General features: G+C 46.1%; 1 protein-coding gene across 3 annotated transcripts; it reads right to left on the minus strand.

The window, feature by feature from the left end:
• Positions 1-201: 201 nt before the first annotated feature.
• On the minus strand, positions 202-22,154 carry LOC310679719 (flavin-containing monooxygenase 3-like). 3 transcript variants are annotated; one of them, XM_083445334.1, is made up of 9 exons: positions 21,876-22,154; positions 20,411-20,548; positions 12,525-12,713; positions 10,781-10,943; positions 9,890-10,032; positions 7,200-7,399; positions 2,967-3,325; positions 1,659-1,731; positions 202-600 (listed from the first exon to the last, which is right to left on the minus strand). In XM_083445334.1, the coding sequence occupies exons 1-9, from the start codon at positions 21,927-21,929 to the stop codon at positions 258-260; spliced, it is 1,662 nt and encodes a 553-aa protein (XP_083301460.1). In that variant the 5' UTR covers positions 21,930-22,154; the 3' UTR covers positions 202-257. The 3 variants fall into 3 exon arrangements, with proteins under 3 accessions (XP_083301460.1, XP_083301462.1, XP_083301461.1); XM_083445336.1 differs by having other exon boundaries at positions 21,871-22,108; XM_083445335.1 differs by lacking the exon at positions 21,876-22,154 and adding an exon at positions 21,262-21,360.
• Between the last annotated feature and the right edge of the window lie 523 nt (positions 22,155-22,677).

Raw genomic sequence — 22,677 nt, forward strand, 5'->3', positions numbered from 1 at the left:
ACTACTATTATTATTACTACTATTACTGTTGTCAGCCCTTCCTTCCTGCCTTTACTATGTGGCTTCATGTTTAACATCATGTTCACTGATTTATGTATCTTCCCTACCATGCTTCACTTACGTTTATGCATGCTATTTGCTTTGGGTTGGGGTTTTTTCTCTCTTGCATGAAAAAGTTTACATCTTCAATAAAAATGCAGCTTTTTCAACAAAAACCGCACGGCATTCTGTCACGTATATTTTGGCACTGAGGTCACTCAGTTGAACATCATGAAAATGGCAAGAAGCAGAAGGGGGAGGGCGAGTATTTTGAGCATAGAAAAGAGCGGGAAAGAATTCTGGTCACCCTTCACGGCACGGGTTCTTGTGGCCTTCAGCGTTCGGTCCCACTGCGTCAAGATGGCGTCTCTGGCTCCGTCCCACTTCCCTGGTCCCGACAAACGAAACTGATATGGACTGCAGGGGCCAAAATAAACCTGCAGAGCCAACTTGGGATCTGTCAGGAAGAGGACTGGAATGTTGGGCTTCACACCAATACTGGAGGCGAGTTCATCCATGTAGACAACGTAATCTGTTTGTATGGTATCACTCTGGCCGTACCTGAAAGGAAAGGAAAGGGGATGTTTGATAATTTCTAAGCAGAGCAGGAAAAAGGCAGAAGAAAACTGTCAGGAAACTTAATTCCCATGTGGCTAAATTGTGCCATCTAGAAAGTCTGGGATTTTACACACCCTGCAATGAACCCAGTCCTTTGCTTCTGAATAAGCAGAAGTGAAGCTCATTGAAAGAACTGTGTATCTAGCTGGAATTGGCTAGCTCTTTTGACATGTGCATGCAAATCATTTAGGAGATAAATTTTTCATAATTTTCTGATTGGCCGTGGATACCACTGATCCGATGGCGTAGAGTTTGTGACTGGGGCAAAAATCCAACATAGCTAAATGGAAGCATAAAAGCCTACAAAACCAAACAACATATTAATGGTAAAAACACAGCAGCAGCCTAAAACACCCGACAACAGTGATTATCCCTCATCCCCTTCAAAACCTCTGTTACCTGGGGTTATGGAGCTCCACAGCACAGGGGCCACTGTTGAAAAGTCCCTCTCCTTTGTGGCTGCTGAGGGCTTCTCCACACTTTCCCTTCCTCTGCTCTTTCCAGGCAAGACCCACAATTTAAAGTTCAATGTCTAAGAACCCTTTTCTCTTTTGCTCCAGAGCTTTCCCCACGAAAACCTGCTCTTTAAAGCTCAATTGGAGCAAAAGTCAGTCTGCGGAAAACCGCAATTGCTGTTTGCTCCGACTGAGCTCTAAAGAGCAATTTTTGCCAGGGGAAAGCAGTAGGACAGGTGTGGGTGAGCCCTTCAATTTGTATAGAGTTGCGACAGCTGGTCCTTCAGGGTTGATGCTTTCAATATTTACAAGAATGTTTTTGGTGATCTGCATGGAGGACCAGCTGGGGCAACTGTAGCATATATACATGTGGACGACGGACCGATTGAAGCATATTGTAAATTTTAGCACAGAATCCTCAAACCACCTGATTGCAGGAAATCAAAGAATCCTTTAAAATGCAGGGAGATAGAGGAGTTTCCTCCTAGGTGAGCAGAAAACAAAAAAAAAAAAAAACCAACCCTAATATGCTTACTTAAAACTCACCATTTGAGCTTTTTCCCCATTTTCTCATCTATGTCATCCATCATGCTGCTCTGTGGAGGCAGCTTACATAAACCTGAAAAATAAGAAATAATTAATGATCCCCTATGTCCTTTGAAGGGACGCGGGTGGCGCTGTGGGTTAAAGCCTCAGCACCTAGGACTTGCCGATCGAAAGGTCGGCGGTTCGAATCCCCGCGGCGGGGTGCACTCCCGTCGTTTGGTCCCAGCGCCTGTCAACCTAGCAGTTTGAAAGCACCCTCGGCTGCAAGTAGATAAATAGGGACCGCTTACCAGCGGAAAGGTAAACGGCGTTCCGTGTGCTGTGCTGGCTCGCCAGATGCAGCTTGTCACGCTGGCCACGTGACCCGGAAGTGTCTTCGGACAGCGCTGTCTCCCGGCCTTTAGAGTGAGATGAGCGCACAACCCTAGAGTCTGGCAAGACTGGCCCGTACGGGCAGGGGTACCTTTACCTTTACCTTTATGTCCTTTGAAATTCACTTCCCCAAACATGTGCACAAACATGTGCACAAAAACACACCAATGTGCATGCAATCTGGAATACCCAGGTGAAGACGCATAATAGCTTACTGGAACATAGGAAGCAGCCTTAGACTGAAACAGACCACCAGTATATTTTTTTGTAGGGAGGGGGAGTTAAATGCAGACTTTTGCAGGGGGACGGGGACTGTTAAAAGTCCCTTCTCAGCGCTGCACGACCAAATTGGTTTGTTGGCTACTTTTAACTTTAAACAAGCAAATAAACATGGGAGATCTTGAACATGGATCTCCAGTTTAAACCCTCAGTTTAAGTCAGCCTCCTATGTTCATATTAAGATAGGAGATAGCGACTTGTTTATTGCCACCTAGTATGTTAACAGAAAAGGGACGCGGATGGCACTGTGGGTTAAACCACAGAGCCTAGGACTTGCCAATCAGAAGGGCGGTGGTTCGAATCCCTGTGATGGGGTGAGCTCCCATTGCTCGGTCCCTGCTCCTGCCAACCTAGCAGTTCGAAAGCACGTCAAAGTGTAAGTAGATAAATAGGTACTGCTCCGGCAGGAAGGTAAACGGCGTTTCCGTGCACTGCTCTGGTTCGCAGCTTAGTCATGCTGGCCACATGACCCAGAAGCTGTACGCCGGCTCCCTCGGCCAATAAAGCAAGATGAGTGCCACAACCCCAGAGTCGGCCATGACTGGACCTAATGGTCACGGGTCCCTTTACCTTTACCTATGTTAACATAAACATAGAGATTTGAGCCAGGGGCTTCCAGCTCACAGGTCCATTATTTAGCCATGATGCCGTGCTCACCTTTAAACACTCTCACGGCCCACCGGGCCTGAAGGTCTGCGGTTGGGATAGCTGCCCCAAGGGACTGGACTAAGCCAATAACCGCCAGGGTGGGTTTTTCCAGCAGAGGAGGGACAATGCTTTTGTACAAGGTGACTTGGTCATTCCTGCACTTGATGATGGACTGGTCCTCCATGAATGGGTAGGCAAAGCTGTAGCCCGTTGCAAAAATGACATAGTCAAGGCCTTCCTGCGCAGTGCCGTCTTGAAATATCGCAGACGTTTCCCTGAACTCCTTCACGTTGGGCTTCACCACCACAGTTCCGCATGCGATGCGGCTCGGGAGGTCATCGTTGAAGACAGGCTCCTTGCGCAAGGTTCTGGGGTAGGGAGAGAAGAAGAGGAGGAGGAGGAGGAGTTTGGATATGATATCCCACTTTATCACTACCCTAAGGAGTCTCAAAGCGGCTCACAATCTCCTTTCCCTTCCTCCCCCACAACAAACACTCTGTGAGGTGAGTGGGCCTGAGAGACTTCAGAAAAGTGTGACTGGCCCAAAGTCACCCAGCAGCTGCATGTGGAGGAGTGGGGAAGCGAACCTGGTTCACCAGATTACGAGTCCACCACTCTTAACCACTACACCACACTGGAGAGGGAGAAAAACCAGAGCCAGGGCTGTAGGCTGGCTCTTGGAAAGTGACATTTTCCACTCTAAGGAAGACAGGCATTGTGCTGCTCCATCGTCCCATGGAAGAAGGCCTTTTAGTGCTCCCAGAAGTCAGCTCCACCTTTTGGGAGGGGCTGATTTGTGGGTAGGAATCCACACAGCAACCCAGGAGTGGGCGGAGGAATGGCGCCCATGTCAGCGGGTCCCCAGCCACGTCACGCCCCCCGGCCAGCCAATCGGGTTTGCCTGGGGGCGTGTCTATGCCTGTTTAAATTGTGGCACGGGACATAAAATCCACACAGAAACACATCATTGCTTGTTTTAACTTGCTTGTGGGAACAACTCAGAGGCTGTGAAAGAAGAAAGGTTAACAACACAAAGAATTAGAGGAACCATCAGAAGTGACTATGAAAAGCAGTAGAAGTCTGAGATGATCAGAACCCTCCGAACTTGAAGCATGGGAAGTCCTATTAAAAAATTCATAATTTGGTAGAATATTTGGATTATTTGATATGTATATGTATAATTTGGAAATTTTAATGTGATTTGATTGGCTTGCTAAAGTGGAAAATTTAATAAAAATGAATTTGAAAAAATATATTGTGGCACAGCCAGGGAAGCAGCCTCCTTTTGCCTCCATTCGTTGTTCCTCCGCCTGCCTCATAGGGCTCATAGTGCATCATAGGGCTCCCCCTTCCGGTGGTTGACCCTTAGGAGACTTCCTGCAGTCAGGCAGGGGTCAGGATTTAGTCTTGCTTCATCCAATTGCCTAAGCCAAACTGCTCACTTCTGTAACCCATAACGTTGTGGCCTAATTCATCCTATTAACCAATACACTTGTGTTTGTGTATTTATTTATTTCTCCCCGCAACCCAGGTTAAGAAGCCATCTGACCTGGAAATGAGTGCTTGGTGGTTGTGGAAAGGACTGGAGTGCAACTGGCCTCATGGCACCCTGGGAAATTTCTGTTTTGTCCAGAGAGTAGGTAGGTACTGAAGAAATCAAGCATCTTTTGCAATTTGGCTACCCTTTAGGTAGGTTTCTTACTTTGCTATGGACTTTGGTCTGTCGCCGCAAGGGGCATGGTCAGAATTTTTCCCAATTGGCAATTTGCAGCCATTTGGTTTTTCGCCTACCTCATAGCAACTTGTCACAACTCCTCGGCATTGGTGGTTAGGCATTGGTAAGAAGGGGTTAAGAGGATGTGGGGGGGGGAGGAACGCCATCACCTCCCCCCAGAGAACGAAGGGTGGTCCGATAAAGGACTCCGGGGAGCGTGGCCCTGTCCGAAGCCTATGGAGGTGTGGGCCAAAGGCACGCCCCCGAGCGGTGACCCGGGGCAGCTCCTAGTTGACGTGCCTCAGCAGGAGACTCCCCCTCTATGGTGTTATCCCTTCCCGTGTCTCCAGCAAATGGGCTGGAGCCGGATAGTCGAAAGGACCAATGCCTAAGCCAATGCCTCTCATTCCTGAATTCAATAAAGTTGTGGCTTAATTCACCCATTTAACCTTAAATTCTGGTGTCTTTATTTATCCTTGGTGGGGGTTGGGAACTCGCCACGCAATTTGGCTGCAGTTTATTCCTACATCTGTGCTGTGGCTCATGCAAAAGGCCCAAGAACTAATGCGGCAGAATCCCACTCTTCTGTCTTGGGGTTACCTTGGAGCAGGTCCCAGCCACCCAGAAAGCGTTCATAAAATCACTCAGGATTTTTATATAGGGTCAAAACAAGTTCTGAGAAAAACAAAAAACAGTGGTCCTCTAGCAGTTGGGGATTGAAGTGAGATTTGTGGCTGATTTGAACTATGTTGGTTTGTTGGGATTTGGCAAGTCAGTCTTAAGACATTGCTTATAGGGTATGTTTTCCTTGTTGAGTTCTGGCCAAGATGATTTTTCTTCTTCTTTAGAAGTTTCTGTGAGCACTGGCTATTCTCTTCTAATCTCAAAGTTTGTATAAAGTTAACAGCATGTACAAATCAAATTCACTCCAGAAGAGCATTTGAAATATTTGGCAGTTCTGCCACACCTCTTACTTGGCTATTTACATAAGAAAAATAATTCTTAATGTCTTTCCAGGAAAAGATAAGTGTTTGCTGCCTGATCTCATAAATGTTCTTGGCTAGAATATTGACTGAATATTTTGTTATATAATTGTTTTGTTAACAACTATATTTTTTCTAGAGGGTATGAAGGTTATAATTGCCCGTAACATAAAACCTAGATTCCACACACACACACACACACACACACACACACATGTCCCTTTGTGGTTTCTCATTTGGCAGACCTTTGTCTTGCTTTATAATTTTTATTTTCATTGAATGGTTGTGTAATCAAGTTTTCAAGAATACAGGTGACAAGCCTCCAGCCAGAGTCAAAGCGGCCTCTGGGCATCAAAAGTTTTTAACGGCACAAAATACATCAACTTTGCTGAGTTGTTCTCTTATGGGTACATCTTTTCCTGCACCAATCATCTGCTGCTGCAGTTTTGCACTTATAATGCAGTTTTAATTAATGTACTGTTATAAGAGGGGACAAGACTCCCCTAAAATTATCAAGAGGTAAGCAGCAGAATGACTCAGCCATTAACCCAGGCTTCCTCAACCTCGGCCCTCCAGATGTTTTTGGCCTACAACTCCCATGATCCCTAGCTAACAGGAACAGTGGTCAGGGATGATGGGAATTGTAGTCTCAAAACATCTGGAGGGCCAAGGTTGAGGAAGCCTGCATTAACCCATTAAGAATGCCATTAACAGAGACTCTCTGGGCTAGGCAGAAAATGGGAAAGCCCTTCCCTGAGGTGAGAGATAGTTAGCAGAGACAAAAGGCCAGAGTTTCGGGATGGATGGATGGACAGAATTGCAGTGGGGGATGAGTTAAGTGAACAGGGAAAAAGGGTGTCGCTTTTGCAGTCTATTTTATGATGTTTGGAGTCTCTTGGAATCTGAGGCTGAAGCAATGGGACGAACAGGACCCTCTTGGGATGTGAATGTGTTGCACTCTCTCCAACTAGATACAAGCTGTATATATATATGTCTGTGTAAATAAGCCATATATCATAAAGACACTACAGACTCCACTGTGCCTCATTGTTGGGCACAACCAATGCACTTCAGAGAAAAAGTTAAAGATCAGATAAGTCACATTCATTCCTCAAAAACCCCTCTCCTCAGCTGTCTTTCTCTTTGATGGATGAAAAGAAACAGATTGACTTATCTCTCAGGGAGGGAACTAGCTGGGGGAAGATTTTGAACAAAACAATGGATGGCAAAGAAAGTTTCCCCCTCCTCTTCCAGTTCCTCCACTCAACCTGAAGTTACAAACACCTCCTTTAGAAGACATCCCTCAGGGACACACAGCCACAAAGCTGCGTGTAACTAGCTGCTCTAGTTTAATACAATTCTGCTTTGCAGGGTTGTTGTAAAGAGATTATCACAAGTTTCTGTATGTGAAGTGCTTTGTATGTTCAAAAGTGGCATTCAAATGCTCCAGGTCATTTCATCTGCCCACCAACATGGGTTTTGGCTCCAAAGGGTTTGCGTTTTCAAAGCTAATCAACCTACAACCTCTTTAGTTTCCAATATTACCTATGCAGAGGCATCAGGCCATAATTCTCATGTTTGAACCATCTGTTCATTTGCTTCACATACAACCAGTCACTGATGGCTGTTGGGAGGGTGTTCCTGAGGAAGGTTTCAAAGCGACTGATGACCACCATGTCCCAGGGATAGCCATTGTCCCAAACACGACTCATGACCCAGGAGCCACTTCGAGAGCTGAGATAAACCTTTAAAAACGGGTAAGAGACAAGGCGAGAGACACACACAAAAGAGATTCACGTTACCAAACATCATTCTTGTGTAACTTCTTCCTCACTCCATTCAACGGAGCTTGCACATTAGCGAGCTCAGATGATTGCATCCTGGTAAGGTGTGCCCAAAGGTTGCAAAATGATTGCAACGGAAGTCTCCAAAGACTATTCTATTTCAGTGCTCTAGCATGAGCATATTTTGCCCGTTTCAAGAGACGGATGGTGGTATAAACCACACATGGAAAATCTGTGCTCTTTCACTTGTTTTGGGACTCCAACTCCCCTCTGGGCCTAACCATCATGGACAGTGGTCGAGAATCATGGGGATTTAGTCCAACAGTATCTGAATGCCATCAAGCTGGCTAACTCAGTAGGCAGTATTAGGCTAGACACACATAGTCCGACCTGGTATAAGATAGCTTCCCAAGTTCCTTCCTATAAAGATAAAGGGACCCCTGACCATTAGGCCCAGTCGTGACCAACTCGGGGGTTGCGGCGTTCATCTCGCTTTATTGGCTGAGGGAGCAGGCATACAGCTTCCGGGTCATGTGGCCAGCACGACTAAGCCGCTTCTGACGAACCAGAGCAGCGCACGCAAACGCCGTTTACCTTCCCACTGGAGCGGTACCTATTTATCTACTTGCACTTTGATGTGCTTCCGAACTGCTAGGTTGGCAGGAGCAGGGACTGAGCAACGGGAGCTCACCCTGTCGCGGGGATTCGAACCTCTGACCTTCTGATCGGCAAGTCCTAGGCTCTGTGGTTTAACCCACAGCACCACCCGCAACTATTCCCCCACCTGCTCTACAGTTATGTAGTGCAAATATGCCCTTCATTTGAGCACCCCCCTAAAACTCTTCTGCAGTTTCCCCTACCCTCCAGAGCAGACTTTGAGAGGGGAGGAAAGGCCCATTGCTCAAAAGTAAAACCTTGTGCTGACAGGATGCTACAATGGGTACAAGCTGCCGTTCAAGGATCTGGGATGAGGAACCTGTGGCTTTTCAGATCATCTCACTCTACAGCTTCAATCATCCGTGGCCATTGGCCATGTTGACTAGGGCTGAGGGAAGTTGGAAGTGCAACGGCCACGAGTTTCCCATCTCTGTTTCAAACGTTCGTTTCGGCATGAATTTATAACCTTTGAGTCTGACAGGGAATAGATATAAGGAACTGCCTTACCTTGAGCCAAAGCAAACCCAGTACAGTGGTACCTTGGGTTAAATACTTAATTTGTTCCGGAGGTCCGTTCTTAACCTGAAGCTGTTTTTAACCTGAGGTACCACATTAGCTTGGGACACGGGTGGCGCTATGGGTTAAACCACAGGGCCTAGGACTTGCCAATCAGAAGGTTGGCGGTTTGAATCCCCGTGACGGGGTGAGCTCCCGTTGTCCGGTCCCTGCTCCTGCCAACCTAGCAGTTCGAAAGCACGTCAAAGTGCAAGTAGATAAATAGATAGCACTCCGGCGGGAAGGTAAACGGCATTTCCGTGCGCTGCTCTGGTTCGCCAGAAGTGGCTTAGTCATGCTGGCCACATGACCTGGAAGCTGTACGCCGGCTTCCTCGGCCAGTAAAGCGAGATGAGTCGGTCACGCCTGGACCTAATGGTCAGGGGTCCCTTTACCTTTACCTTTTACCACATTGGCTAATGGGGCCTCCTTCTGCCACCGCCACCGTGTGATTTCTGTTCTCATCCTGAAGCAAAGTTCTTAACCCGAGGTACTATTTCTGAGTTAGCGGAGTCTGTAACCTGAAGCGTATGTAACCACTGTATTGCCCACTTTGCCCCAATCTTTCTAGTGCTTCTTGAGATCTCTTAAAGCTGGAGGTGGTGGGGATTGCACTCCAGACCTTATGTAGCTGCATAGGTAAAAAAAAAGTAAAGGATCCTTGGACAGTTAAGTCCAGTCAAAGGTGACTATGGGGTTGCAGTGCTCATCTCGCTTTCAGGCCGGGGAGCCAGCGTTTGTCCACAGACAGCTTTCCAGGTCATGTGGCCAGCATGACTTAACTGCTTCTGGTGCAACGGGACACCGTGACGGAAACAAGAGCGCACAGAAATGCCATTTACCTTCCTGCCACAGTGGTACCTATTTATCTACTTGCACTGGCGTGCTTTCAAACTTCTAAGTTGGCAAGAGCTGGAACACAGCAACAAGAGCTCACCACGTCACGGGGATTTGAACCGCCGACTGGCAAGCCCAAGAGGCTCAGTGGTTTAGACCACAGCGCCACCAGTGTCCGGCATGCAAGACATAGGATTCATCCCTTTCCTATAACCCCACATTCTCTCCCCACCAATTAGGACCTCCACAGCAGCCAAAACCTAAGCATTTCCAAGTCCATTAGACTCAAATGGGGCACTTAATATCCCTCCCACTGAAATTGACAGGACTTTAAAGTGCTTACCCTTTGGCTGGCAATTATTAAGCAGAATGGGAGCTCCCAAGCGCTGTGGAAGAAGGTACCTGCGAGGCTGTGGCACTCAGCTCCACAGCAATGTCACAGCCAGAATTCCCAAGGCCAATCACCAGGACTTTCTTCCCCTTGAACTTTTCGGGTCCCTTGTAATCCCGGCTGTGGAAAATTCTGCCCTTGAACTTCTCTATCCCTACGCAGAAAAGTGGAAAACGAATAAATGTTTTAAAGAAACAAAAAAACCAACAATGCATCTTGTTGGCATTAAGGCACTGTGAAATGCAAGACTTGATTATCCGGGCTCTTGATGACTTTGGTAGCACAACTGTTAATTTCACAAGTCCTCAGACAATTATTCAAACCCTGCAAAGTGATCTCATAATAAACTCTAGGCCAGGCATAGGCAAACTCTGGCCCTCCAGATGTTTGGGACCACAATTCCCATCATCCCTAGCTAACAGGACCAGTGGTCAGGGATGATGGGAATTGTAGTCCCAAACATCTGGAGGGCCAGAGTTTGCCTATGCCAGCTCTAGGCTGTATTTGTTTGTTTCGCCCTTGCCATTAGCCTAATTTTAATCCTTCTCAGTGACTGACACTCTTTCCATTTTCTTGTGGTGTGGATGGGTGTGTAGCCAGACTTGGACATTTGGGTACCTGAGGTGGGAAATCTGAATCAGTGCCATTGCTGTGGTAAAATATAGTAACAAACAAAACTGACCCCTTTGAATGTGCTGCATGAAGTGACCACTTCATTGCCCCTCACCCTTAGCCCAGAGGAACCTTCAACAATGCCTGAAGTCAACCTGAAGTCAACTGGACTTTAGCTCTATCCTCCACCGAAAGACAGTATAAGGCATAGAGGCCTCTCACACCACAGCAGTTCGTGAACTGGAGCTCACATTATGTTTAATCATATATATTTTTGTATCGTCACTTACCAGGAAAGCTATTCTTTGGAATATTCGGATAGACATGATGTCCGGAGCAAACCATAACAGCATCAAATACGACTGATTCCACCTTCCCATCATTTTCTATTATGACTTCCCATTGGCCAGTAACAGGGTAATCCGGGCGTTTCCTAATTTTACTCACAAGAGTCTTTGAGGAAATGTTCAAGAAAGTGTATCAGTGTGGTTTCGGCTTGAAAGATAGACATAATTAAGTCGTGAGTCCAGGGTCTGATTTACCAGAAAGGGCTGTGTCAGGCAGGGCTTATCTAAATGTCACCTGATTGGAGTAAGGGATTTGACAAAAGAATCCTACATCAGGATCCACACTCTCTCCCTAGTCCTGCGCAAGCTAAAATGCAGCACCCCTTTGGCAGAAAGGCCAAAAGCCGCAGGACAGAGGAGAAGAGCACACAGACACAAAAGTTTAGCCCATGGCAAACATGCTGATGGATTATGGGCTGAACCTGCTCTTCCTGCCTCCACACACAGAACTTCTGGAACCATGTAAACACGGCTTTCTGTGGAGAGATTGCTTCAATCTTCAGATATTTCTAATTTGGGTGCTATAGGTCTGCTGCTTCTAAATTAACCTCAGCTTAGGCCTTTCCTGTTGGAATGTTCAGGGAGGCAGGAGAGGATATATTGTTTGATTATAGCCTTTCCAACTTGTGTAAACAAGTTCACAATTTAGCAGAGTAACATCCCCCTTTTTAAATTCATAGCGGATGCATTTGCTCAGGCTTATTAACGCCTCTATAATAACTGCTCTGGTATTTTCCCCTTATTCCCTCATAAAAGATAAGACACAACACAGTTTTCTATAAAAGTACACAAAGAGTTTACTCACATTCTGTTCACAATCGGATCCCAGAAGGCAGACTTATCTTAGAAAAGTAACATACACCCGGAAACTATCTCATAAGGAGACAGTCCCTTTGTTCTCTCTTGGCTGGAGGCCAAGAGAGCATCTTTGGCTAAGCAGATGTTGCTTCTTCGACAAAAGTAGTCACAGAGAGAGAGATGGCTGCCCTGCCCTGTGCTTTTGTCGTTACCTGCACAGGTGAGACCACGCCCACTTCTAGTCACATGCAGAGGAAGTCTGTCCCAGCCCAGAAGAAAACAGGAAGTTTACCTGCTGGCTGGACAAACATTCCTCCCCATGTGTAAACATGTTCACTCTAGGAATGTTGTACTTGACTGCTCTTGTGTTTCACATCCCCCATTTCCTCCATGCTTTCCAGGCACAGCCTGCACTTTAAAGCTCCATGTCCAAGCGTGCTTTTCCCTTTCCTTTCCTTTTTTTTTTTTTTTGCTCCGGAGAGCTCCCCACAAACACCTGCTCTTTACTGCTGAATTGGAGCAAATGACAAACTGTGGAAAAACCCACACTGCCATTGGTTGCGCTTCAGCTTAAATGTGCTCCAGGGCAGAAAAGAAAAAAGAAAGAATGGTCCAACATGGAGCTTAAAAGCATGTGTCTGCAAAGAGCAAAAGCTTACGTGTGGATAAGCCCTTAGCAGTTGTCCCATCGAGCTCTGCTTTTCAGCACCCTGGACCTGAAGAAGAGATCCCAGATCATGGATGCTGACATTTTCAAATGCTCTGGAGGAGCTGTTTGCAAAGTGATTTGCCCTGCTGGGGCCGATTCTTGTATCCAGAGATAATTGTCATGGCACACAAGCCCCATGCATACCCACAATCTCCCGTCAGTTTGATTGCAATTTCTTACCTTAAACTTTATGTATTTGACAAGATCGAAGTGTTTGGCATACAACTGGATATATTCTTGAAGCTTGGAGTTGTGCATGTAATTTGGGAATTCCTCTGGGAAAGGGAAGTCTGGAAAGCACATCATTTCTTTGCAAGAGTTGGTGAACACAGAGTGGTAAATACTGGCTCTGCCTTCCTCTGCAGACTCCTAATGGGGAAGGCAAGACAAAGCATGAACAATAGAAAATAAGCACAGCTTCAGGAAGTGAAAATCCTTACAGTTAATGTGCAACTGGGATCTTACATGCCCAGCTTTCCTTCGAATACAATACAGTGGATTTCTCATCAGAAGATGAAGGTACTAATGCTATTCTAGGCTGCATCAACAGATGTTGTGAATCACCCTGAGATCTACGGATGAACAGCAATACACAAATTTAATATATAAAATATATAAAAATAAAGTATAGTGACCAGATCAAGGGAAGTAATAGTACCACTCAATTCTGCCCTGGTCAGACCACACCTGGAATAAAGTCAAGGTAAAGGGCCCCTGACAGTTAAGTCCAGTCACAAATAACTCTGGGGTTGCAGCGCTCATTTCGCTTTACTGGACGAGGGAGCTGGCTTTTGTTTGCAGACAGTTTTTCCGGGTCATGTGGCCAGCATGACTAAGCCGCTTCTGGCGAAACCAGAGCAGCGCATGGAAATGCTGTTTACCTTCCCGCCGGAGCGGTACCTATTTATGTACTTGCACTTTGACAATCTCCTTTCCCTTCCTCCCCCACAACAAACACTCTGTGAGGTGAGTGGGGCTGAGAGACTTCAGAGAAGTGTGACTAGCCCAAGGTCACCCAGCAGCTGCATGTGAAGGAGCGGAGATGCGAACCTGGTTCACCAGATTACGAGTCTACCGCTCTTAACCACTACACCACACTGGCTCTCCAGTAAGAGCTGTTCAGCAATAAGTAGAAAAGACACCCAGAAGAGATGGTGGACTCTCCTTCCTTGGAGGTTTTTAGCAGAGGTTGGATGGCCATCTGTCATGTATGATGTAGTTGAGATTCCCACATTGCAACGGTTGGACTTGAGGACTCTTGGGTTCCTTCCAACTTCACAATTCTATGATTCTTATATTCTATGCTGCCTACCTCCTTTCAAAAGTCCGGAACAGATCAGTGGTGAATGGTTGGGATTACATTACACTTTCCATCACTTTTTCCATAAGTGCCCCATGCAATTGGACACCTTGCTTTTCGGGAAATCCCAGATTGTATGTAGAGAGCCTACACATGCCCAGCTTGCATACATTCTGAGCATACAAAGGGGATGCACAGTGGTCAAGTCAGGTGTGGGAACAGCAGGAACAACCTCCTGCTCCTCCTGTGTGCCAATAAATAATAATAATAATAATAATAATAATAATAATAATAATAATAATAATTTATTATTTAAACCCCACCCATCTGGCTTGGTTTCCCCAGCCACTCTGGGCGGCCTCCAACAAAATATTAAAATACAGTGGTCTGTTAAACATTAAAAGCTTTCCTAAACTGGGCTGCCTTCAGATGTCTTCTAAAAGTTTGGTAGTTGTTCTCTTTGACATCTGGTGGGAGGGCGTTCCACAGGGCGGGTGCCACTACCCAGAAGGCCCTCTGTCTGGTTCCCTGTAACTTGGCTTCTCGCAGTGAGGGAACCGCCAGAAGGCCCTCAGCACTGGACCTCAGTGTCCGGGTAGAACGATGGGGGTGGAGACTCTCCTTCAGGTATACTGGGCTGAGGCCGTTTAGGGCTTTAAAGGCCAGCACCAACAGTTTGAATTGTGCCCGGAAACGTACTGGGACCCAATGTAGGTCTTTCAAGACCGGTGTTATGTGGTCTCGGCGGCCGCTTCCAGTCACCAGTCTAGCTGCCACATTCTGGATTAGTTGTAGTTTCACATCATGCTGCTAGCTTGTCTGTACAGTGGTACCTCAGGTTAAGTACTTAATTCGTACTTAATAAGTACTTAACCTGAAACTGTTCTTAACCAGGAGACCACTTTAGCTAATGGGGCCTCCTGCTGCTGCTGTGCCGCCGGAGCATGATTTCTGTTCTCATCCTGAAGCAAAGTTCTTAACCTGAAGCACTATTTCTGGGTTAGCGGAGTCTGTAACCTGAAGCGTATGTAACCTGAAGCGTATGTAACCTGAGGTACCACTGTATCTGATGTAGGGGAGCCCTACATGTTTCCATCAGTCTGACCCTTCACACGTTTGTTTGTTTGTTTGTTTGTTTGTTTGTTTGTTTGTTTGCATCTGAAGCAGGGACTCTTGGCCACAGGAAGGAAGGAAGGTTGAGACAACCCACTCACATGTGCTTTCAACATATTATGTGAACCTCCCTAGAGAGAACGCATGCAGTGCTGCACCATTGGGGGGTTCCAGTGAACAGTGGCGTAGCGTGGGGGGTGCAGGGGGGGCCGGCCGCACCAGGCGCAACATCTGGGGGGGGGGCACGCTCGCAGTCGCAGCTCTCTGCCCCTACCTGGCTCACTCACTCTCTCTCACTGTAGTGCTGGCTGTGCGAATCCGATCCGAGCCGCCGGGTCGCCGCCCACTGTGGAGTGGAGGGTGCCAGGCGTGCGGTGCGGTGCGGAGAGAGAGCAGGGACTATCTGGGGGAGGGACAGTGCAGCGGGGGGGGGGGCGCAAATTACTTGCCTTGCCCCGGGTTAGGGGGTGCAAATTACTTGCCTTGCCCCAGGTTCTGACAACCCACGCTACGCCACTGGCAGTGAAACCAAAGGGCCTATGCCACTAAATGTAAGAGTAACTCAGTTTGAAGAATTTGGAAATCATAAGCCATTTATTGCCATACTTTGCTTCATAAACTGGGGGGGGGGGTTCTCTTGTGGTGTTCTTGGGAGGGGCGGTCAGTATACTTACAAGCAGGGTGGATAAAAATCAATTTTTAAAAAAATAATAATCAGATTTTTAAAATTTAAATCGCATTTTTAAAAAATTTAAATCGTGTTTCTTTGATTTAAATTGAATTTTTAAAATAAAATACTTTTGGAGAGAAAATCTTTCTAAAGATAGTTTTCCATTTAAGTTACATTATATTCCAAAGGCTATTCATCAGGAAATAAGGATTTGTTTTAAGTTTTTCATGTGTGCTAAAACTCAGTCTAAGGATTTTGTTTTTGTTTTTTAAAGTTTAACCATATCAGTTAACAAACATGGATACGTATGCTGTAATGTTACTGTTTTAGTTAAATAAATTGTTTAAATCGTTATTAAGGAAATGATTATTTTTCTCCTTCCAAGAAAGGAGAGCAGAAAAGTTGTCCAAATATAAACAGTTAACTTATTAAACCTCACAATAATCCCATAATTATCTGTCAATGTCTTTCTAATAGTATAACCAAATCAGTAATTTTTGATATAACTGTAAAAACTACTCTGAAAATTTATTATTCCAAAAATGAAACCTTCCTCTGGTTGTAAATATTAAGATTATACCAGCAAGAATGAGTCTTTCTGTAAAATAATAATAATGATGATTTAAATCAAGTCTTACTGACTAGTGATTTAAATTGTGATTTAAATAGATTTGATTTAAATCAAATCCACCCTGCTGATTCTGAAGCAGACAGAGGGTTCCTCCTCACATCTGCCTGAGTGAGTTAAATGTCCCTGGCAGAGGAACTGCATTGATCCACGCTAGATCATGCTAGCTACACGCCCTGTAAAAATGCTTGCTAGCAGGGTCAGGGCCATGCAACTGCTGACCCCAGCTCTACCTTCTCCCACAACAAGGCCCTAGTGCAAACAGCTCAAGCCTTGATGACTTCACTTTCAATGCTTACAAAGTTGAGCAACAGGATGACTGTCCATCTCTAGTCCCGGGAAGAGCTAATAGCATTTCTTTATGTGCAAGAGGGTTCAAGACGATCCTTTTCTATGGCTGTTCTAACTCCAGCTTTGGAGTATAGCATCTAGATCAAGGGAAGTAATAGTGCCACTGTATTCTGCTCTGGTCAGACCTCACCTGGAGTACTGTGTCCAGTTCTGGGCACCACAGTTCAAGAAGGACACTGACAAACTGGAACGTGTCCAGAGGAGGGCAACCAAAACGGTCAAAGGCCTGGAAACAATGCCTTATGAGGAACAGCTAAGGGAGCTGGGCATGTTTAGCCTGGAGAAGAGGAGGTTAAGGGGTGATATGATAGCCATGTTCAAATATATAAAAGGATGTCACATAGAGGAGGGAGAAAGGTTGTTTTCTGCTGCTCCAGAGAAGCGGACATGGAGCAATGGATCCAAACTACAAGAAAGAAGATTCCACCTAAACATTAGGAAGAACTTCCTGACAGTAAAGAGCTGTTTGACAGTGGAATTTGCTGCCAAGGAGTGTGGTGGAGTCTCTTTCTTTGGAGGTCTTTAAACAGAGGCTTGACAACCATATGTCAGGAGTGCTCTGATGGTGTTTCCTGCTTGGCAGGGGGTTGGACTCGATGGCCCTTGTGGTCTCTTCCAACTCTATAATTCTATGATTCTATGATCAGTGCCCCAATGTGGAAATCTTTGCATGAAACTGCAGGCTACCCATGCACACTTCCATGTGAGGATCTCCCCACGTTCTCATGGTGGACTGGGCGAGGAAGAAGGAAGGGGACTCAAATAAAAATTAAAAATAAATTAAAGACATTTTAGTGGCATTAAGCCAATTGCCACTTTGGAAGCAATCTAAAGATTATGGCAGGCTATTGTCTAGGCAGGCAGTTTTTCCGTGTTCTCTGTTCTCAGATTACTCTTCTGTAAATAGTTAAGAATGGTTACATAACACACCAAAAAAAGCAGTCTATTCACAAGCAATGAAAAAGGAGAAGCCCAGGTGATTCTCGACTGCTTCTTAACTACACTCTAATTAGCAGGTAAAGAGGCTTATGTGATTTTTGTGGCCTCTCTGGGAATCCTCACAGCACCCAGAGCACATTTTGCTTTTTATTTTATTTTATTTTTGCTTTAAAAGGAGTATGGGTGCCAGGCTCCCTTAAATTCCTAGCTCAAGCTGGTGTTAGAATTTGATGGGGGTTAAACTGGATGCCGGGACGTGGGTGGCGCTGCGGGTTAAACCACAGAGCCTAGGACTTGCCAATCAGAAGGTCGGCAGTGCGAATCCCTGCAACGGGGTGAGCTCCCGTTGCTCGGTCCCAGCTCCTGCCAACCGAGCAGTTTGAAAGCACGTCAAAGCGCAAGTAGATAAATAGGTATTGCTCTGGCAGGAAGGTAAACAGCATTTCCGTGCGCTGCTCTGGTTCGCCAGAAGCGGCTTAGTCATGCTGGCCACATGACCCGGAAGCTGTACGCCGGCTCCCTCGGCCAATAAAGCGAGATGAGCGCCGCAACCCCAGAGACGGTCACAACTGGACCTAACGGTCAGGGGTCCCTTTACCTTTTTAAACTGGATGCCAGATTCCTAACCCAGCTTCCTGTGTTCAGGAACTCACCTGGGGTGATGGGTCATTAGGAGAAGAAAAACAAAAAAACATGACAACCGTTAGGAAAGGAAAGAGAGGGGGCTCTGCGCCAGACAGGGAATGGGAGGGAATCCTCGCTCAACTCAGAGTTAGTATGAAAAGAAAGGCAGAGTTTGAGGCAGAGTTGAGAGTTGGCTGGAATGTGACCAGTAGGATAGAGAGGGTCAGAGCAACGTCTGATTTCTGTTTGAATCCAAGGCTGTGGCTATGGGAGAAACAAGACCCCTTTGAGTTGTCAAGGCTCCATCGCAGACTCAAGTTTGATATATGCATAAATACACCATATATCCTAAAGACACCACAAAGATGCCTAGGACCCTCGTACCTACGGGACCGCCTCTCCTGGTATGTCCCACAGAGGACCTTACGGTCTTCAAATAAAAACATCTTGGAGATCCCAGGCCACAGGGATGTTAGGCAGGCCTCAACCAGAGCCAGGGCTTTTTCGGCCATGGCCCCGATAATAATAATATTAGCCACCCATCTGACTGGGTTGCCCCAACCACTCTGGGCAACTGAACCCCTGGATTCACTTAAAGAATAAATAAATTGGTTGTTATATTGATATATTGGACACTTTTCAATTTCTAGTATGTGAAGGTTAATCTTAGGGACAAGTTACTTAATCTTGTTAGAAGACCAACCATTTCACATCTGACTTCTTTCACAACTCTTGGGTGGATGCCATCTGGACCCGATGATTTGTCTTTTTCATTTTATTTTGTTAGTATGGCCTAGGACGTCATCTCCCTGTTGCAACTATTTGACTCCATGGAGGAGAGAGAAGTATGTTTAACACATCACAATGCCTAACCTATAAATATCCTCTTTTACTCTTTTGCTATTGAAATGGAAGGGTACATTTTAGAAACAGTTCACAAAACAGCTGCTCAAAATGCTTGCTTATAAGAATTTGTGGAACGACTCTGGTCATACTGAGACGGTCAACCTTTATTGCAAACCATTCCACTTTAGATGTCAGGTTGGGCCCACACCAGTGAATAGTTCTCTGCTGCTAAAATCCCATTCACATAGAAAACTGCTAGGAAGAAGAGGTCCCACCGAGTCTTCTCCCTGACATACTAGCTTTCTATGAGCAGGGACTTTTTGTATACTGGGGGTCCTGCAGCCTGGACCCGTGGCACCGGTTTAAAATGGAGATCTAGGCCTATTTCAGATGGAGAGAGGCAACAGTTGTTTTCAGAAAGTTGAAGGCAGTTTGAAGGAAGGATTGTTGCTTGTATACCAATCCCACTTTCTTCCATGCTAAACAAGATTTGCAGGGGTTTCAACGGTCTATAAAAGAAAGATGTATGTTCAGCATGAGAATCACTGCCTCTCTTAAACTGGAAAATGCCTTAAAACCACATGATTAGCAGCAATAAAGGTTATTCCGGGTTTTGCAACAACCAGCCTTGAGGGCAATAGTCACATTGGCAATGCTATGAAATTCCCTGAACTTATTAACTGTTCTCAGTTGATGCCCAACCAGTTATGCATTTTACCCTCTGCTGAACTGCTGAACTGCAGCAAAGGTCTCTTGTGTTTGCAGACTAAAGTGACTCCTTGTGCCTTTTTCATCCCCACCAAAAATTGTCTGATGAATCTGGCGCATAGCACAATAGATGGCAAAACAACTCATAATGACAGAACAAGCAACACTTAAGAAGTTTCTTCCGTGGGTTCCTCCATGTTCATCTCCCCAAATTAATTTTTGGAAGTCAAATGCACATTTCCGACAAAATGAGTTGTAAAACAGGTTCACATCTTTTATCAATCAATCAAGCTGACACATTTTTACAACTAGATATCTGTGGCGCTGTGGTCTAAACCACCGAGCCTCTTGGCCTTGCCGATCAGAAGGTCGCGGTTCGGATCTGCGTGATGGGGTGAGCTCCCGTTGCTCTGTCTCAGCTTCTGCCAACCTAGCAGTTTGAAAGCACGCCAGTGCAAGTAGATAAATAGGTACCACTGCGACGGGAAGGTAAACAGTGTTTCCGTGTGCTCTGCTTTCCACCACAGTGTTCCATTGCACCAGAAGCGGTTTAGTCCTGCTGGCCACATGAGCCGGAAAGCTGTCTGTGGACAAATGCCAGCTCCCTCAGCCTGAAAGCAAGTTGAGCGCCGCAACCCCATAGTCTCCTTGGACTGGGCTCAGCCGTCCAGGGGTCCTTTACCTTTGCAAGTCAAAATCTCTAAGCATGACTGCAGCTCCCCATGTCTTGTGATTAGATCTAATACCAAACCACATCAGGTCAGATCCGGCCAGACAACTAGGTTGGGATTGTATGGTTCAATCATAAGGAGGGAAATATATAACAAGCTACAAGACCAGCCCATTCAGTGGACAGATGGGACATTTGTCCCTGAATACACACTCACCGTGAACCGCCACAGTCCCCCAATGCCATCACTCCTCTCAAAGCAGGTAGGCTCCAGTCCTTCATCTAGGCAGCATTTGATGGATGCCAGTCCACTCACTCCTGCTCCAATCACTGCTACTGTTTTTACCATGGTCACCTAGAACAGGGGGAATTGTACAGATCCTTCCTCAGAACCAAATAAAATCATCATCATCAACAACAACATAATCAACAACAACAACAACAAGAAGAGTTTGGATTTGATATCCCGCCTTTCACTCCCCTTCAGAAGTCTCAAAGCGGCTAACATTCTCCTTTCCCTTCCTCCCCCACAACAAACACTCTGTGAGGTGAGTGGGGCTGAGAGACTTCAAAGAAGTGTGACTGGCCCAAGGTCACCCAGCAGCTGCATGTGGAGGAGCGGAGACGCGAACCCGGTTCCCCAGATTACGAGACTACCGTTCTTAACCACTACACCACACTGGCTCTACACCACAACAATACCTTCCCCCTTTATTTCATTAAAAAATAGTACAATAAACACAACTTCAGTACATTCCGTGTGCCCAGTGATGCCCACCCACCATTTTGACTCATTTGGTGTACCAGTGTAAACTCGCCATGAACCACCCATCCCTCTCTGTTTCCCCCCACCCCCAACGACTAATTGAAATCATTGGGAACCAAGAAATCTAAAACAGATGAAATAGAAAAAAGGATAAAATAAGGGGAAGCAAAAATACAGAGAAGAGAAAAGAAAGTGTATCTCCTTTGCCATTTTATATGCAGTGTGTTACGAGTCTCCAAAGACCCCCAAAAGGAACTTGGGCTCCCATGCTAAATGATTTTCCAAACCCCGACACAACTCACCACCAAAAAGCTCGTCCTTGCCTCCGTGAGCATTCACACACACTCTTGCAAACCGGGACCATACACTCACAGCATGAATCCAAAGTTCCCCCACTTCTTAGAAAGCCTGTCCTCCTGTCTCTAAAACAGCCAGCGATATTTGGCATTCCCAGCCTGGCTAGGCTCCCAGTGAGCCAGCTTCCCACAACTGCAAACATGTCCTGCACCATTTCTTTTAAAAAATAATTTTTATTTGAAAAATTTCTTAGGTTTCTTTTCTTTTCAGGTCTTTTCTGCAGATCAGTTCCATTCAATGTGAGAAAAGGAGGACACAGCCGCTGGAAACTGCCTCAAAAAGTCCACAGCAAAGCGAGGCTTGTACTCCCATCACATTTTTGGTATTAGGGTTAGGAGAAGCCCCTGTGGCTACAGGGCTTTGAAACACGAACAGCTGTACGAGCAGCAGAGCTGCTTACACGAATCTTGCCTTTTCCTCCAGCCGCAGCCTCTTAGGGCTGTAACTGCAACAGAATGAGGATTTGGCAGATTCAGACTCAATGAGTCTGGGGAAAGATGCTGCGATTCGCCCCCTGCCAGTTCCAGCTCTACTTATGTTGCCACTAGTATCACCTTACTTTTCCTTGTTTGCTGCTTCTCTTCTTCCAGTCCTGCCAGCTCCCTGTCCGCATGCAAGTGGGATTCACCAGAGAAGGCAAAACATCTCCCTCTTAGCTTTGGAAATGTGGGAGGAGTTTATTTGAAAGCCTGGAGGCACAACATACATTATCTGGGCTGACTCTGGTCCTATATCCATTCCCTGTCCTCAGGGAAATGTTGGTTTGGATAGTAGCTCACTTCCGCCTTAAGTCCTGTACAGGCGTGTTCTAGCGCTGCCATATTTTGAAGAGCAAAAAAGAGGACAGATGTGCCGGGATACATTTATAGCTGGGCCGGGGGGGAGGGGGGATGAAGAAAAAAAAGCAGTACTAGCGTGTGTGTGTGTGCAGTAAAAGACAAAAGGTGTATGGAAGTATTTAATAATGGTAATAAAAATGAAAGTTAGAAATAAAAATGAGGGGGCAATAATTAAGAAGTGTCAGTGAAAGCAGAGTAGAAAGAGAAATGGAGAAGGGGATTAAAGAGAAAAGGAATGGCTAAAAATACAAAAATGAACCAAAAAAAAGGTGTGTGTGTAAATATATAATCAGGATGAGGATGGTTATTGCCGTGTCTGGAGGTCGTCAACTCAGGCCTCCCCAGCAGTGGCGGAGGAAGGGGGTGCGGTCGGCATGGACCGTCCCAGGTGTCACACTGAGGTGGGTGACTAAATGCCGGGCGGCACTCACCGCGGGGCCTGCAGCGCGCCCAAGCCATGCGTCTCTCCTGGGAGAGATGCGGTGGCTTCGGTGCGCACAGGCTCTGTGCTGCCCAAACAGT

This window comes from Podarcis tiliguerta (assembly GCF_965153285.1).
Source record: "Podarcis tiliguerta genome assembly, chromosome: 6".
NCBI lineage: Eukaryota > Metazoa > Chordata > Lepidosauria > Squamata > Lacertidae > Podarcis > Podarcis tiliguerta.

Coding starts and splice junctions, on each gene's coding strand:
- LOC310679719 (XM_083445334.1), bottom strand. CDS start 21,929: ATGCGGACAGGGAGCTGGCAGGACTGGAAGAAGAGAAGCAGCAAACAA. Junction 3,326..7,199: donor GGCCTGATGCCTCTGCATAG/GTAATATTGGAA, acceptor TCCCTACCCCAG/AACCTTGCGCAAGGAGCCTG. Junction 1,732..2,966: donor GGCCGTGAGAGTGTTTAAAG/GTGAGCACGGCA, acceptor CTTATTTTTCAG/GTTTATGTAAGCTGCCTCCA.